At 40.7% G+C, this 17,081-nt stretch overlaps 1 protein-coding gene across 2 annotated transcripts in view; it reads left to right on the forward strand.

Annotated features, from left to right (window-relative positions):
* CWC22 (CWC22 spliceosome associated protein) overlaps positions 1-17,081 on the forward strand; it is a 97,815-nt gene that overhangs the window by 34,654 nt on the left and 46,080 nt on the right. For both annotated transcript variants that reach the window (XM_078603944.1, XM_078603945.1), the window contains exon 11: positions 10,566-10,626. In XM_078603944.1, coding sequence (XP_078460070.1) covers positions 10,566-10,626 — 61 coding nt within the window. The remainder of the gene's footprint in view (positions 1-10,565; positions 10,627-17,081) is intronic.

Raw genomic sequence — 17,081 nt, forward strand, 5'->3', positions numbered from 1 at the left:
AGCGGCTGGGTCTAACGTAAGTGGTGACCGATATCTGATTCTGTGGCACAGAGCAGATTTCGAGTGTGTGAACTTGAACGTGTTGTTGATGTAATCTACTTTAGTTATTGTTCAGGTTTGCTTTTAAATATATCTGCAGATATATAAATAGCCTTCAGTCTTGCGCATTTACATTTCTTATATATTTGCCATTGAAGACCTTTCATCCATCCCATGCAAAGCTGTTGACCGACATGTGGATTGAGTTATATAAAAAAAAACGTACTTTTCTTCTGTAAATTTCATCTACTGACCCTCATGCTGCAGTACCTTTTGTAGATACTTGAATATGAGCATAAATATCCGTCGACCCTCAACTTTGAATAACTATAATAATAACTATTCCTGCGCATCTCATCTGAGATTCATAAATTATTGATATACATCGGTTAGTCAATCTTTATAACTTCCATATATTAATGCTTACGTTTGGCACGAAAATACGAAACATTAAACCCCTTGTGAAGTTATGAAATTCGATACAGTTTCGGTGTGTATTTGCCAGAAATAAAAAAAGAAAGTCGAAGTGATTCCACTGGTGCAGAGTTTGTATTTCCTACTGAAAAGGTAAACTGTTAAAACTGCTTTGAATTCGGAATTTTTATGTGGAAACCCAGCCGTTCCTCACAGGGTATAATGCCATTGTTGTTTTTTTGCAAAGTCTCGGACGCGGCTGCTGCTGCTGCTGCCAGTTAGCTTTTTCATAGGATCCAACAACGTCCGTATTTTATCGTGAATACTCGAGACAAAAAATGTTTATATGCGTGGACAGGGTTGGTTGGAGGGGAGGTTTTGGAAAACGCATAAACACATTCTCAGCTTGAAATTATTGTCTCATTAGCGCACATACTTTTGATTCTGAAAAGCGTTCGATGTGTGTATCGTTTTAAAGTCGTACCTTCTACCATAGAATAAAAAAAATATTAGCGCCACGCATCGTGGCCCCGTGCGTTTGAGCGATGGATTTTTGAAAACCGTATTTTAAGCAGGACCCATATTACAGCGCGATGCACTTTGCAAAAAGGAGACAATGATGAAAATTAGACGTAGTGAGCACCGCGATGTGTGGTGGGCTATTAAAGTGTGTCCTGCTGTTCTGGCTGTGAGCAGCTCTCAAGCGCAATCATGTGTGAAATGTGGAGAGAAACTTGCATAAGATGTAGTAACATGATCGTACTTGTTAACCCTGTGCTGCTTTGATTGCTTTTTAATGTCATCTTCATCATGTTCAGGTGAGAGCCCATGGAGACTATATACGTCATATTTGTGGGAGATCTGCAAATGGAAAAGGTGTGGGAAGTGCAGTATGCAATTATAATGCATGTAACAAATGAAGACAATGATACATCCTCAACTGGATGAAGGGCTACCGAGGCCCGTGTCTGTTGCGAAGCTTGTTTGACCATACTTCAAGCTGGTTACTGTGGGTTGGTTAAGATTACCCAGGGCCAGTTTAGATATCACTCGTCACTGGTATTAGCCGTGGCCGGGAATCTTATCCAGGATGCTTGGTTCATAGCTCTGTGTGCTAACGACTCTTATCACCGCTCCTTTTATTTATAAACGTTGCAATTCCAATATACAACTCAACACATTCGTCAATAATACTATCTTAAAAGGAAATATAATGGGTGACATTTTGGGCAAAGGCCCCATATCAAAGAGATTGCAGAACAGAGGAATTGGAGACTGCTCTTTACACCATGGGGCCTGATGACAATTGCAGTTTTAAATGTTTTCCGATGACCAGTTTTTAAATGGGCCTTTGAATAAGAGACGAAACGTTCTGTTGTGAAAAAAATATTCCGAAATAAATTCGGTAGATTTTTGTCGCAAATTATGGAATTGTTGCAGAAAATCAGGTTAAAATTAGACTTGGCCATGGATTTGCAGATATAATTGTTTTACTTCACGTTGTTTGGTCTTCGAGGCCACACCTTATTTTTCATAAAAACAAATTGCACCTTGATTGACTTTGTGTGTAAAGTCAGTCTAGGTGTCCTCTGTTCTTGCTGGCTTGATGTCTTCAGGTTACACGGAATGATATTAATCTTATGCGGGGGTGGGGGGAGTTAGGAATCAATACCAGGAGTGTCGGGAAGGCTGAATAGTGCCCACAGACCATGCACATTGCTTTCTATAGCCCGTATCGGTGAGATTACATCGGAGAGTTAAAGTGATACAGTGGTGCAGGATGAATCGGGTAGCTGAGAGGGCATTCTTTTCGACTGTGAATAGCTGCGGAAGTATACTATTGATTATGTAATTGTGTTCTTCCTTGTATAACGGTGAAATATTGCCTATTATGCAGCTAAGAGTATTGAAGGTGAGCTTTTGTTGGAACTTGTTTTTTTTTTACCAAGTCTCACCAGATTTCTTTGTATCCTGCAGTGAATGCCCTTTGAAATCCAAAGTTCATTTTCATTAACCGTCCAGTGAGTACTTGAAGAGACTCAACTTTAGCCGTTATTATTGCTATTCCACTTATTATGCAGATCTTGTACTCTGAACTTTAATTTAATATAGGATTTAATTAACGTCACAAATACGGTTAATGCCTGTTTCCAGGTCTCCAAAAGTTGTATTAACCTGCAGCAAATTGTTACCTTCTTTTTAACACTTGCCAACTGAGGTTGAAAGTGTTATTACATTATCTCTATGGCCTTTTTTTGTCTGTCTGAAATGCACTATCAATTTAACTATTGTAAATATTATCAAATGTGACCGCAACTTTATAGAAAGGTTGTATTGCTTTTAGGGCTTTGCTTACAGAAAGCCCACCACATTGATTAAAAGATCGTCCAATATTTAGGGACAAAATTCAGCACTCATAAAGTTGCTTTGACATTGCATGCGACATCATCTTATGACATCACATGCCATGCAAGCACCTCCTCTTCCCTGCCGGTGATGTCACTACATGTGACATCATGTCCGTTTGTGGTGTGAAACGTGACATTTTATTTTAATAAATACTTGCAAGGATAAATGCCTACTGGAAAGCTTTACAGGAACCACGCATTAATGGTTTTTATATTTTGTTCTTTTTATAGATGTGCTAATGTAATTTGCCAGTTACAGTCTAAGAGTACAGATGGATCAAGGATTTTGCTAACGCCTGATCAATTGGCAATTTTTTTTATTCAGACTCCCTAGAGCTTAATGTGCACTCAACATGTGAGCAATCACCAGTTGCTGCTCGTCCTCCGAAGAGTTGAACATGACTGAAGGAGGTTCAGACGACAATTTTCAATGGATATTGTGTGCAGTCATCAGCTTCAGTGCCAAGACCATTAAGCACTGCACAAGTGGACCATTTTATAGCGTCGTAGGCACTTCTATACTTACTCCCTTACAGCTAAAGTCTTGGATCACGCAAGATGTTGGCCTCCTATGTATGTGCGTGTTTGTTTAACCTCTTTCGCACAGCATGTGGCGAACCGTGCCAATCGGAGCCGCGGCCTTGTATGGTGACGAGGAACTGAGTGTATTTTAACAATCCAGTTTGTCATTGCCTCTTCGGACTGTGAAATAATCTCTGGTTTTTCGGCCGTCGCAAAAAGATATACGTTAGCTTTGCTCGTTTCCCTCCTGAGGGTTTTTTAAAAATGGTTTCGTACATTACAGTCGTCCACAGCGGTCGCATTGTTTGAGCTGCGCTTTCCACAGCGCTGTCGTGAAGGTTAAATGAAGGGCTGTCTTGTTCGCTCGGCTAACTGTGAAGTTGGCAGGATAGGAAGCCGTAGACGCGGGTAATGTAATGTTCATTCAGATCATTACTCATTGGGAACATTTCACTCATCATTAAGTTATTTCAGCGTTGGTCACAATTGATATTAGTATTTAAAGTAATCTGTAATTAAACTAAATATAGGGGAATGAAGACTGAGGAGTGTGTGTGTATGGGGTTAGGAGTGGGGGGGGGGGGACCCGATCATGACACAATGGCTTTGCAAGCACATTTATTGCATAGACTACAAGGTAGTTAATTATTATATTAATTGTGGTTGTAAAACACTCATTCGCCAGGAAAATTGTGATTTTTCATTGCATATATACAATGTTCTTTTATCTTTCGCCCCAACCCAAATATAATACATTTTGCATGCAACACAAATTTAATGATAGTTTTATGGTATAATCAATATTAGACTACTGTGATAATGTATTGGGCCTTTTTTCCTCCAGGTTGGATCCTTAATTGTAAATATGGCACAAGTTAAATTGTTAAAATTATAATTGCACATTTCCAAATTGAAATTAATATAACAGTGCATTACATGCAACAGTGATTGTGGGTTATGAAGTGGACAATATCTAGAAAACAAATCAGTGTGAGATGTAGTGAACATCTTTCATCTATGTAGTTTTTGTGTGTGTTGGCAAAGTCATACATTTCCACTTGGATTAAACCAGAGTTTATAGTATAGTGAGTTCATGGTCTCAATCTGGATCACAAATGATTGCACGAAAAGAACATCATGTGCATGATTCAGAATACTAAATTCGTTCGAGCCCAGCCGCAATGGCTATATTTGGATACGCGCTATATTTTCACACGCCAAACCACCCTAGACAGCACGAAGAAGCACTGGATCATGTTTTTTTAGGAAAGGAAAGATGGGTCATTTTCCAGGGTTATTCTCTGACGTGGGATCACTGATTTCAGTCAGCAGTCACCGAACTGAGCCCTTTCTTTGCTGCGCATCCTGACTTCATACATCACAATAAATGTACAAATGTGCAGCCCCTTGCCTGTCTACTGCTGGTCGAAGTACACTGCTTCCTCATGAATTTGCGAGGTTTATTAACCTTACTTTCACCAGGATGGTCAGCACGGGTTCAGAGGAGAGAGGGGTGCTCAGAACCATTTCAGATATCACCTCGCCAATTATGTTAGTCCCTGGCCGGTGATCACACTCTGGTCGCTCCGGTTATAGGGCAGTGCGCCTCTATCCACTGCGCCACCACTCCACCATCCTTCCACAGTCGCGATGAATTCCAAAGAATATACCTAACTTAAGCAATGATTTGATTGCTGCTGCAATGATTGCTTCAGCAATCAAATACTATTTAGGCAGACTCATGGTAACTCTAGCAGCAGGCGTAAGCTGTTGCAAAGGGTCCGTGATTAGCATTAGTGAGGTCACCCATAATGATGCTCTCGAAATCTCCTTGTGGTGGTTCTGAAAAACTCTCTTGAGTATATTCCCATGAGGATTTTCCCTAAACATCGAACATTCTAAAAATTGGCAGTTGCACAGTGAGTGATGTATAATTAACAAGCTTTGGATTCTTTTCTGGCAGGAAAGATTAGGCAGACTCACCTCCTGTATGACCCACAAGTTGTGTTTTACATAGATTAACGATTAATCACACAGGCCCGTGACTTGCATTTACAGTTAACCACACGGCTCTAAGCAAAACAAATCTTGCACCTACTTACAACTCACGTGCTAATCGTGCTCGGTCTGAAGATCCAAGGGTGGCGCTGGAGGTCTCATTAATCAAGAGTCGGGTCAATGCCATCTCTTGGCTGTGGCGTTTGGTACAGTCAATGTTCTTTTCAGACAAAGGTGGCAACATCGCCTCTGCAGCTGACCTTTGTCCTCTTATATTCTGTTTACAACTTTCACTCGGATGCATCATCCTGGTTTGGCCTCATCCGTCACTTGGTTTGTGCAGGTTGTGGTCACTGGTCCTTCTGTTGCATAGTGTTTTTATTAGAAGCAAGAGTCTTTATTTAGACTGGAAGAATCCGATGAGCTAGGAAGCTCTTTTTCACAGATGTCCAGTCAGGACGGGTCAGAAAGTTACTTAGAAATTTTATGTAAAATGATAGCTCAACGAAGTGGCTTATCACGTGAAAATGTATCACATCCAAATACCCAAAAAACAACAACAAACAATGTAAAGACTGATAGGAGTGCACAGTATTGGAAAACTAAGGAAGTCACGAACATGTTTTAAGTCTACAAGTACTAATTGCATGGACAGAAATTATTGTGCCATTCCCTCCCTCAACTTTGTAATGAAGTCTTTAAAATATCTGGTCTCAGAAGGTTTTGTGGCACTCTGATGAGGTTTGATGAACCTGTGCTGTTATTTTTATTCATGCAATATATACTTTTTGTTCCTAGAATGAAATAAATCCTGTCAATTGATTGAAATTAACATTGATATGGTCGTTTTCTCAACATAGATAAAATGTTTTTTTCTCTCAGTATTTGTTTAAACAAACACACTCTGGCTTGTTTTAATCCTTTGGATTTCATCAGTACAGTAAAGCATGTTAAACAAATACAAAATGTTGCTGGATAATATTGGCCTGGAAAGCCTCGAGTGTGGCAGACTCACAGATATGTTCTATTTTTGTTCAAAATGAATGGAGATCTATGCACGGTACTAGTAGAAATGCTCAACAACACATAATGGGGTTTATGCATGCAATGAAGGTGTTATTGTTCATGAAAAGAAGCATTAACTACAATTAACTAAAGGCATTTGGATGCAAAGCACAAGGAATGACTGGTGTATGTTTTACCAATGTATAGTGGAAATTATGTTGGAGTCTACAATCCCCGCTTCTCCACTTTAAAGTAAAATGCGTTTTAGTCCGTCAACATATCGGCTTACCAGACCAATATTATCCAGCTCATTGCGTGCCCCTCATCCAATTACGTCTACATTTTGACGGCCTGACATATTCTAGCAGTTTGTAAAATCATTGCAAAAACCTAAGCATTAAAGTAAAACCTACACATGTAAAGGTCAAAAACTACTGTGGTTTGTACTTCATTGATCATTGTGTGTACACAATTTGCGATAAAAAAGTTTAACTTTTCCTTGATACGTAAAGGCTACTTGTGTTTTTGTAAATTTCCTGCTGGATTAGATTTTGGTTTTGTAATGATTGCAAATGTTTGGTGCTTGGGGAAGTGCTCTGAACCTTTCTGTATTTTGTAACACAATAGCCTTGAAACCTTAACCTTTAGCAACGTTGGACATTACAGTGGGACCAGTAAAAAAAAATGGAGACATTTATTTTGACATTATTCTGGCCTTTAGGGAACTCATATGTTCGTGGCATTTACAAGCCATTGAACAGCAAATCAGATTTCCCAAAAATTGACTACAGCATTTTTTAAGGCTTTATTTTTTTTTAAACATTCTTATTTGTAAAGGTCAACCCATTTAATGTATTTGCCCCTCGTTATTCACGAACTTGCTATCTGCGACTTTCTCTTTCCACGAATTGGATCTGGAACTCTACACGACTCCATCGAGTGAGAGAAAGAAAGTGATGAGGGAGAATCTGATGTTAGAAAGTGATGAGATGTGGTGTTGAGAGATATTATTATGATAATTTTCACGTATCTAATAGCTTATTTACTTATTTAATGCATTTCATTAAAAAGTTCTAAATTTGAAGCTTTCGTGACTGCAAGGATTCATACTCTTAGTTCTTTCGGTAAAGTCACGTAGGTAAAAAAATGAAATTAAAATTAATAGAATAATAAAATCACGACGTTTCGGAGGCAACACAAGTCTCCGTCATCAGGTGGGACCGTCGTGACGGCTGTGACGGTCCCACCTGAAGACGGAGACTTGTGTTGCCTCCGAAACGCCGTGATTTTATTATTTTATTTTTTATTAATTTTAATTTCATTTTTTTACCTACGTGACTTTACCGAAAGAACTAAGAGTGTTCATTAAAAAGGTTTTCATAGGCCAATATCGTTATCAGCAAAATGTACTATTCACTGGCATCTCCGGAATGTATCCCTCGCGAATAATGAAGGGAACATTCTATTTTCCATCTTTGTATCTAACTCGTTAATGTTGAACACACACAGTGCGTTGGTGTTCGATAAACCCTGTTTGATGTATTCTAGATTTGAAGCTTTCGTGACTGCAAGGATTCATATTCTTAGGTTTTTTCGGTAAAGTCACGTAGGTAAAAAATTTAAATTAATAAAAGGAAAATAAAATAAAAATCATGACGTTTCGGAGGCAACACAAGCTTCCGTCTTCAGGTGGAACCGTCACAGCACGATAGCTGTATCAAGTGAGAAAAATTCCAAGAAACAGTATTTGTATATATACTGGTTGAGGGTGGGAGGAGCCAAGGTAGGCCCTGAATATTATTTTTGTGAGGTTCGGTGCGGCTGAAGCACGCTGTTAGGAATGAGCCTTTGTTGTGTAAACTAGGTGCGGATGATGTTTCACTCATATAACATTTCTAATGTTTTTACACAAATAAGGTATACACTGATATTCTATGGTGTTGCGATCGAAACGTGATATTTTTATTATTTTTCCTTCACTTTATTTTCATTTTTATTATTTTATTATAAAGAAAAATTTTCTACTTGACTTTACCGAAAGAACCATAGAATATGAATTCCTGCAGTCACGAAAGTTTTAAGTCAAAAGTATACACTGATGTTTGTGTGGAAGATATGTTCAAATGTCTGAATGAGGCATACCTAGTTTTCGTATACAATTTCCTCTCGTATAATAGGTATCGTCCAATTAGTGCTGAATCCAAGATTGTTTTTACGTTACAAAATCAGCTTTATTAAACGGGACTGTGTAGAGCTACAGTCATTTAAATTGTATGGAAATGTGCATTAGACCTAATGGAAGACTTCAATTGCTCATGGGAAAATTTGTACTTTAATTCCCTCACTGGGATCCACGATTGATTGTGCAGCACTTACATTTTGTGCTCTGCCATTTCGTTCTTCCCAGAACAAACCCGGCAAATAGTCTGAACTGCATATTTCAAGGTCAGGTCGATGCTCTTTATGCCACGCTAGGTGTCTGTGATACGCATAGGACCCTTATGGATGTTTGAAGAACAGCCGAGCAATAATTTTAATAAAAAAAACATTTTTGGCAGGGAGTTTTTTTTTCGCTCCGTAGCAAAGCAGCCCAATAAAATCAGCAATTTTCATGCAAAACGGTCCATTTATTTTTGCACATGAGCCACAGATTGGCTTTGTTTCAGATGTGCCCAGTAAACTACAAGCACAGTTTGCAAGTGTCGAGTACTTTCGTAAAACGTATTGAAAGGACGGGGAGCTTCGCGGGAAGAACACTTTGATTCTGGTATCGTCTATACGTGCTTGAAACATTTTGTTACATAAGGCAATGGGATATATATTGTCATTTGTCATCGTTCATACTTGTCAGAAAGCCATCGTTTTGTGCCGTTAGGACATTCGTTCTTCGTTTGCCAGGTATACGAGTCCGATTTAAGTTTCTAAGTAAAAATACGAAGGAATATTTTTGTACAGTTCAATGAAGAGAGCTTCATAAATATCCCCTCTGTACATTTCGGCTCATTTGAAAATTGTGTGGTGTTTCCATAGTTAACTTACGTTTAGAAATTAATGTAGAGTTTTATGTATTTTAACAGTCTGGTTGAATGTAAAATCGTATTAATTGTGAGCCAATTCGACTGCATCAATATTTTTTACCATTTTAACCAATCTGCTACATGCTGTTAATTAAACGATTAAATATAATGCTCTTAATTTTCAGTACAAATTAGAATTTTCCGAGTAGTGTTCAATTTAAATTTGTAGTGCATTTATATAGTTTTCTTTTGAAATTACCAGCAGCATTGTGCCAAATTCTATCTCTTTGTGAACGGTTACATTTAGGATTGTTTTTTTCAATTCAAATATACAGGGGGAATATGGTGCAGAGTTTGATGTTGGCTTTGCCCTAGTGAACGGTAGTTTAAGCCCAGTATGTTTGTGTGTGAGTGTGTGCCTGCCTGCTTTGTGGGGAGCGGTAGTGCAACGGTTAGCGCGCTGTGCTACGAACCTGGCGACCCGAGTTCGATTCCCGCTCATGGCCAGCACCATTGATGATTACCTAAACTGGTCCTGGGCCTCCCCTAGGTCGACTCAGCCTCAATTGAGTACCTGGTGTGGTGTGTAAACAACCCAACCTCCTCGTATGCGGTGTCGGCTTTCGTAAGTGCTTGCGAACAGCGCTTGCTCCAACAGTTTATTAAGGCTATACGGGAGATCTTTGCTTTTGTTTGTGCCCGCCTGCTTTGATGATTTTTTCATGGAGAGAAACCCGCTTGGTGGTCCCGGTGTGACCACTTTTCAGCACTCGCTGAGAGAAAATGTAACTCCAGAGGTTTAATAATGCCTGAAATATGCTTTGTGGAAAATAGGCCACTGTATTACGCATTAAAGTGAAATAAAGCAGTCTTGAAAGTTGGGAAGATATAAAAGCTAAGGAATGTTTAAAAAAAAATCCTTACCAAAATTCTCATTTAGCGAATTAAAGTGTGTAATTATTTTGTCTTTGCTATGTATAAGTGACTATGGTCTCAAAAATCTAATTCCCTGCATAGTTTGGGTATATCTTTCATTTTTGCATTTGAATGGGTTACATAAAACATATATCACTAAGGAGAAACTGAACAATGAATGTACATATAATAGTGCTAATTCAAGTTTGAATACGCGTCTTCAGCTGTTGCCTTTATATCTTTACAGCTTGGATTTTGAGGAGTGTGCCCACAAGCTACTAAAGATGGAGTTACCAGCTGGCCAAGAGGTATGTTTTCCTTTTGCATCACGTTTCAAATTCCACGGATTAGATTTATTTTCGTCACTCATTACTTAATTTGGAAAACCAATGGCAGCATCGTGCCCTACTGGCAACCCATTTTGCAAGCCACTGCTACATACACATTTTTCCACACGTCTGCCGTCAGCTAAAACCTTCATACGGGTGTAGTGGCATAGCGCTGGCTGCTGGCAGAAAAGGGGATCTGCGGCGTGTGGCCGTCCTGACGTTAGCAGGCCAGGATATACACGAGAGGGGGATCTTGGGGAAAGATCACAGAAGGGACCCACCAGGAACCCGCTGGTAGGTTCCAGAAAGGGGGTGTGGCCGGGGACGGAACGAGGCCACGCTGACGGTATAAGAGGAAGGCCCCTGTGGGGGGGACCTCGAGGCTGTTGTTGGAGTGGGATCCCTGTCGTGCTGCTGAAGTCCATTGTCGCCATTCTTCTCGTCGTCTTCACCATTCTTCGCGTCGTCGTCTCTACCATCTCGGGGCGCCACTAGTCAGACAGCCTACCAACTGTCCTGGCTGAGTAGTGTCGCCGGTAACACTGGTCAACAAAATTTTTTTTTTTTCTGGCCTGGACTTTTGCAGCTGTTTTAGACTAATTTCAGGGTGCTGATTCCAAATCTGATCTCAGATTTGCTCTATCACATCTCATTTTTAAATCCTTTATATTAAGTTCGCTTGCTTGCGTGCTTGCTTGCGTGCTTGCGTGCTTGCTTGCTTGCTTACGACCGAGCAAATCTTTCGGTCGTTTTTTAACCCACTTCCCGTGATCCAATCGAGCTGACATTTTCCACACACACTCGTTGTGCCAGACAATTAATGTTCGTGAAAAAAAATTCCCAAAATGTTACACTTTTTAGGCAAAAATTTTTTATTTTACATATATTCAAATAGAACTCATTCATCGCTTTGGCTGAACGTCACAGTATAAGAGCTCAGAGCATAACCCCTCCACAGGCCGTGGCGGAGTAGCGCAGTTGGTAGCGCCCTCGCTTCCCATGCCAAAGGTCGCGGGATCGATCCCCGCGTCCTCCACATGCGAATATATTTTTAAATCCTTTTTATTAAGTTCGCTGCCACGCATATAAAGGATTTATAGTTTTTACGGGTTATACTTATTATGCTATCGGCATACCCCATTTTCATTGATTTTACCCGAAATTAACTCTGTCACTTATGATTGCAAGTTGTTGCGAGTCAGTGACTGCTTTAGTGTTAAGATATGGTGCTGTATTTTTAGGATAGTGTGTTTATAATATAATTTTAGGTAGCTATCCACATTTATTTAATATTTTTCTTCTGCAGTTTTTATTGAAAATGCAATATTTGATATCTCAAAAAACCTGATGTGATAGACAAAAACTGATGCCAGATTTAGAGTAGGCACCCCAAAATTACCTTAAAACCGTTGGAATACCTTATTCCAGAAAAAGTGTGTTGACCAGTGTAATAGACGGACTCAATATTAAGTGTGTTAATCCCGATGGTGCCAGTTAATAAAGAAGTGCCTCGAAGTCTTATCGTCTCCGAGTTAGTCACTGCACGGGCATTGGTGGTATAGCTGAGATGGCAGGAGCTTTGAGTTGCTGGGCCATTTAAGTGCCTGACAAATGGTGTGATTACACTGACAGCACTGAATCAATGTGTTGTTGGCTTTGCCAACAATACAATGAAAAATGCTTTTATTTGACATGCTTGGTGGGCTTTATCTTAATGACATCTAACATTTTCCCATGTCAGGGATCAACATGTACGATTCTTGCTTTCCAAGTCAATAACACAGTCTGAACTCTGGGTTTCCCCCACTTTGGTCTTTCAATTTTTGGCAAAAGTTGTGTACGTGCCTGAATCAATTTGTGTTTGCTTATGTTAATGGAGCAAAAAAAAGAAAAACACTTTACGATATGTCACCCTCTATTTTACCGTAAAAGCAAATGTAAACGTAATGTAAATAATACTGTGTTCTTCAGATTATATCACTCGCTTGTTTGTCCTGCATCATAAAGCAAGAGTTCAGAGTATTTAAATTGATGGGTTTGTGTGTGTGTGTGTGCGCGACCAGATTTGTATAACTTTGTAATAGACATCGTGCACATGTTTGAGGTGTGTTAATTTCCTCGCGTATCTTGTAATCTCTAAAACAGGTGTTACTTCATATTTTGGGGATTATCACGGTCGGTGACTTTCAGAATGCATTTGCATGCATTGTAATCGTAGTGCCAGGCTCTTGTTTAGTTTACTTTTCACTTTAGTCATGGATAAGAGCAAGTTGGAGTGCTTTTGGATGGTTGAACTCGATAATGGAAAGGAACACATCAATGCAATGTGTGTCATTCACGAAAAAATAACAATCTCAAAAAGAACACATGCATGGAGAAATGCACATTTGGAATCGTATTGAGAGACATGAAGACAAAACGCACGTGTGTTATATAACATAGACAGCCTCATGACGTAATTAAAACTGCTTGAGAAAATTAAGTGGGCTTGGGCAGGGTGCATCACTGGCAGGGAATGGTGGCAGATGGTAAAAGTTAATGACGGCGTCACAGCCAAGGAGTGAAATTGCATCCGAGAGCGAGTTCACCGAGGGAACGGTAGCGACGAAATCAGTTCCTGTGCGATGGCGCTATGTGGATCAATGCATGGCAGGATCCTGAGACATGCTGGAGGCTTCAGGGTGTGGGCCTCCATCCAGCAGTGGATTGACCACGTAAAACACTTGGGAATTTGACAATAATGTATTTGTGTATATAGATTCAACTTTATCCTTCGACCGTCAAACCAACCATATCATCGGTTCATGTAACTTTCACCTGAAGGCTCTCAGACACCTACGTCCTCTCATCTCCACTGAAATTGCCAACACATTGGCATGCTGCATAGTTGGGTCATGCCTTGACTATTGCAACTCCGTCCTAGTCCGGACCTCCACTGGCAACCTAAAAAAACTTCAAAGACTACAAAACAACCTGGCACGCGTCATAATTGGCCACACTCATCCCCGTCTCGACTCACTAGCCTGTCTCCGTGCCTTCAACTGGCTACCCATCGCCAGTAGCATCATATTCAAGATCGCCTGCCTCTGCCACAATGCCCTTCACATCTGCCTGCCCGCCGTACCTTTCTTCATTATAGACAACTTGCAGCTCAGCACACGGCAGATGCCTGCGCAGCGCGACTCACGACCTCTTGATACCGAGATCCAGGATGGTCACGGCTATGCGCCGCTTCTCGGTGGCAGCCCCAACAGTCTGGAACGCCATCCCTCTGCATATTCGCAGCATCACCTCAATCGCCTCCTTCGAGAGACTTGAAAACTCACCTCTATAACCACGCTTTCAAGCGACTCTGAGCTTGGCTGCGCGCCTCTGAGTTGCGGCCGTTACGTCCGCAAATTTGCGCGCGTTATAAATTGCATTATATATATAGAGGACTGCAGAGCTTGGGGGTGCGTGGGGGAGGTGTGGGATAAAATTTGGCACGGCTCACCACCTGACTGCCTTACTCCCACTTCTTTCCGGTTCATGCTCGTGCCTTTTGAGTCATTCAATGTTGTGCGGTGCATTACAGGTTGAAATTATTATTATTATGGCGGCTGATTTAATGTGTGACTGCACTTGTTGCATAGCGTTCTTTATTTGCGTGACCCCAATTAAACGGCGGGGGGGGGGGGGCTGCCCTTGATAGAACTTCACAAACAAGAGGTTCATAGTCGTTTGAGAAAATCTTGCTCTGAAGTTGCATCAGTTTGCGGATTACCTTACATGTCCATCTTCGACAGGCTTTGGGTTTGAGGTACATGCTTATAAGCCAGTGAGTGGTCCGCAGCTAGTTTGCATTGGCAGCTGCAACAAACTAAACGACCTCTCGTGCAGCGATCGAACGTCAGCTGCAAAGTGGATAGTGTTTGATCAGTCGATTGATTCACCCAATGATGCCGCTTCCAACTTTGGGGTATGGCAAGTCATAGGATTCTACTCTGAGATATGACAGACGATAGGGTTTTTTTTTTAAAGAAAGTTGTCAAGGACCGAGTTGTAAAGTAAGTGACGAAAAAAATCTATTCATATGATATGATTTTAATTTAGGGATATTTTTGTTATTTGAATGGTGGGAAGTCTGCAAAAAATGAGAACAAGTAAATTTTAACACGAGTTGAGGCTGTTGCTGTTCAAGTCAACAATCGTTGATATGCGCTCAAGAACAAAGCATTGAGGGCATTGTTCAAAGCAGATTTAAATCGGCTCAAGAATGCGGCAAGCTACAAGGGAATTCATTCTACCATTTGAAAAGATGAAACGAAACGCAGAGGAGTTGGTCTCATGGGACATGTGTGATTGTCTAAAGGCTTTCAAGGGCCCACAGCGAATCGACCGGCCACTTCAGTGGAGTTGATTTGTTTGTCTGCAGCAACAAGTAAAATAGTGCAGATTGTATGTGTTCAGATATTTATGAAGTGTGATTGCCCATAGGATCCTGCGCATATGCTACATATGCTATGTTTCAAAGGAGGAACCATCATACCATCTGTAGGTAAAAGTTTGACAACGTAAGAATATATGTATCTCACATTTGGCCAAGTGCTGTAATGGTATACTATTGAGCTTGTGGATATCCAGTCGTTCGGATATCAAGAAGCAGCTGCTTTTGTAAAATAATGCCGATTAAGAATTCAAGGCTTGCTTAAGAAGGTGACTTTTGCTTGTCCCTCCACGACTTTAACTGCTCGGGTATTGGGGTATCCAATTTCCTGCAACGCCTCCACGATGATAATTACATCCTCTAGCTTTGCCGAATTAAAGTCCGCAATGCCAAACTGGCGTTGGCTGCCTTTCAATCACAGAGAAGGGTTAATGCAATTACAACTACGGCAGTTCCGCACAGCTTGGTTGTCCATTTCGTGCGATCTCCCATTCCCCTAGGGTTGTTTGATTTTTAAGAGGCTTTGCAGCAGTTGCTTCTCTCCAGAAGGTAAAAAGCCTGCACGTTCAATTGGGTAAATCGTTGAGCACACTAGACTTGTCCCTTGCTAGTGTCTGCGCATGTTTTTAAGCAAATAGTCTTTGTAATATTTACCAGCGGAGCAGTGAGTCCGCAGCACATTTCCCTTTTGCATCCTGACCCAGTGAGATTATTGTTTCCATTTACAAACTTCTACACTGCGGTTTAGGGATACGGCCAAGTGGGCGCCACGGTGGCGAGAGATGCTAATTACCTCGCCTGGTATACAGGAGGTCATGGGTTCGATCCCAACCTTGACGCCTGTATATTTGAAGTTTGTATGTTGTTCCTGTGGCCGCGTGTATTTTTCTCCAGGTCCTCCGGTTTTTTCCTTCCACATTTAGAATCACATGCATTTTAGAGTAATTTGGCTGCTATACCTTTCCACGTGATAAGCCACTTGATTGGGCTATGATTTCTGGCCAGGCCGCTTCTGAAAAAGAGCGAAATAGCTCAGTGGGCCTTACCTGGTAAAATAAAAACAACTGAATACTATGAGCGCACTAGACTGAATACTATGAGCGCACTAAGTCCTTGCTTCGATTTGTTCTCCCAGTGCAGCAGTTGAAATACTGGCCACGTTTTTTAACCACCCCCCCCCCATAATGCCTGTCCACCCAGCCGCATAAACGATTACACCACGGTCAGTCGATGAGCAGGTCGCGTCTGATGTGGTAAAAGTGTGGACACTTCGGTCTCATTCACTGCGTCTGACCAGCGTGAAAGAAGAGGTCAACAAGCCTCTTGAGGGGGCTCTCTATAGCGCTCCCTTCAGCCAACAGTTGCTTGAGCAAGACATTGCTGGGCTGCACCTTTCCCCCGTTACCTTTACACTGTGACTTAGATGCTTGTCGTACCGCAACACGGGTATATGTGTAGTCGCCATGTGTCGTTATGGGTGCTGTAATTGGACAATTGAAACGCTGCTTTTAATGCTTTCACTCGCTGCTTTGGTGAGAGTTTTTTCATCCAAATCGCGTTTCTGGCTGGTTTATCCCTCCGTCATCGATTAACTCTTCAATAATATAACGTTGTCTTTCGATTTAAAGCTTTCCTGACTGCAGGGATTAATATTCTTGGTTCTTTCGGTAAAGTGACTTTACCGAAAGAACCAAGAATATATAACGTTATCTGTTTTTAAGAAAATAAAAATGTCATTACACTTTAATTATGCAATAAAAAATATAACAATGTAAATTATGTTAAACCATTATTTCTTTGCTGTAGACGTTATGCTTGTTCATGTGGGATTTTTGAATGGAAATTAACCTTGAAGCGTGTAGCGTAAAATATTCAGAGAAAGCAATTTAAAAATGTATGACGACAAACGAAAATAAGCCACATCAAACAAATGTGAAGTATATATCATTCTTCAAACTATTTCCAGATATACAAGCTTCAGGCCGATGATACGTTTAGAGGTACAAAA

This window comes from Lampetra planeri, chromosome 21, assembly GCF_965212315.1.
Source record: "Lampetra planeri chromosome 21, kcLamPlan1.2.h2, whole genome shotgun sequence".
NCBI classification, from domain to species: domain Eukaryota; kingdom Metazoa; phylum Chordata; class Hyperoartia; order Petromyzontiformes; family Petromyzontidae; genus Lampetra; species Lampetra planeri.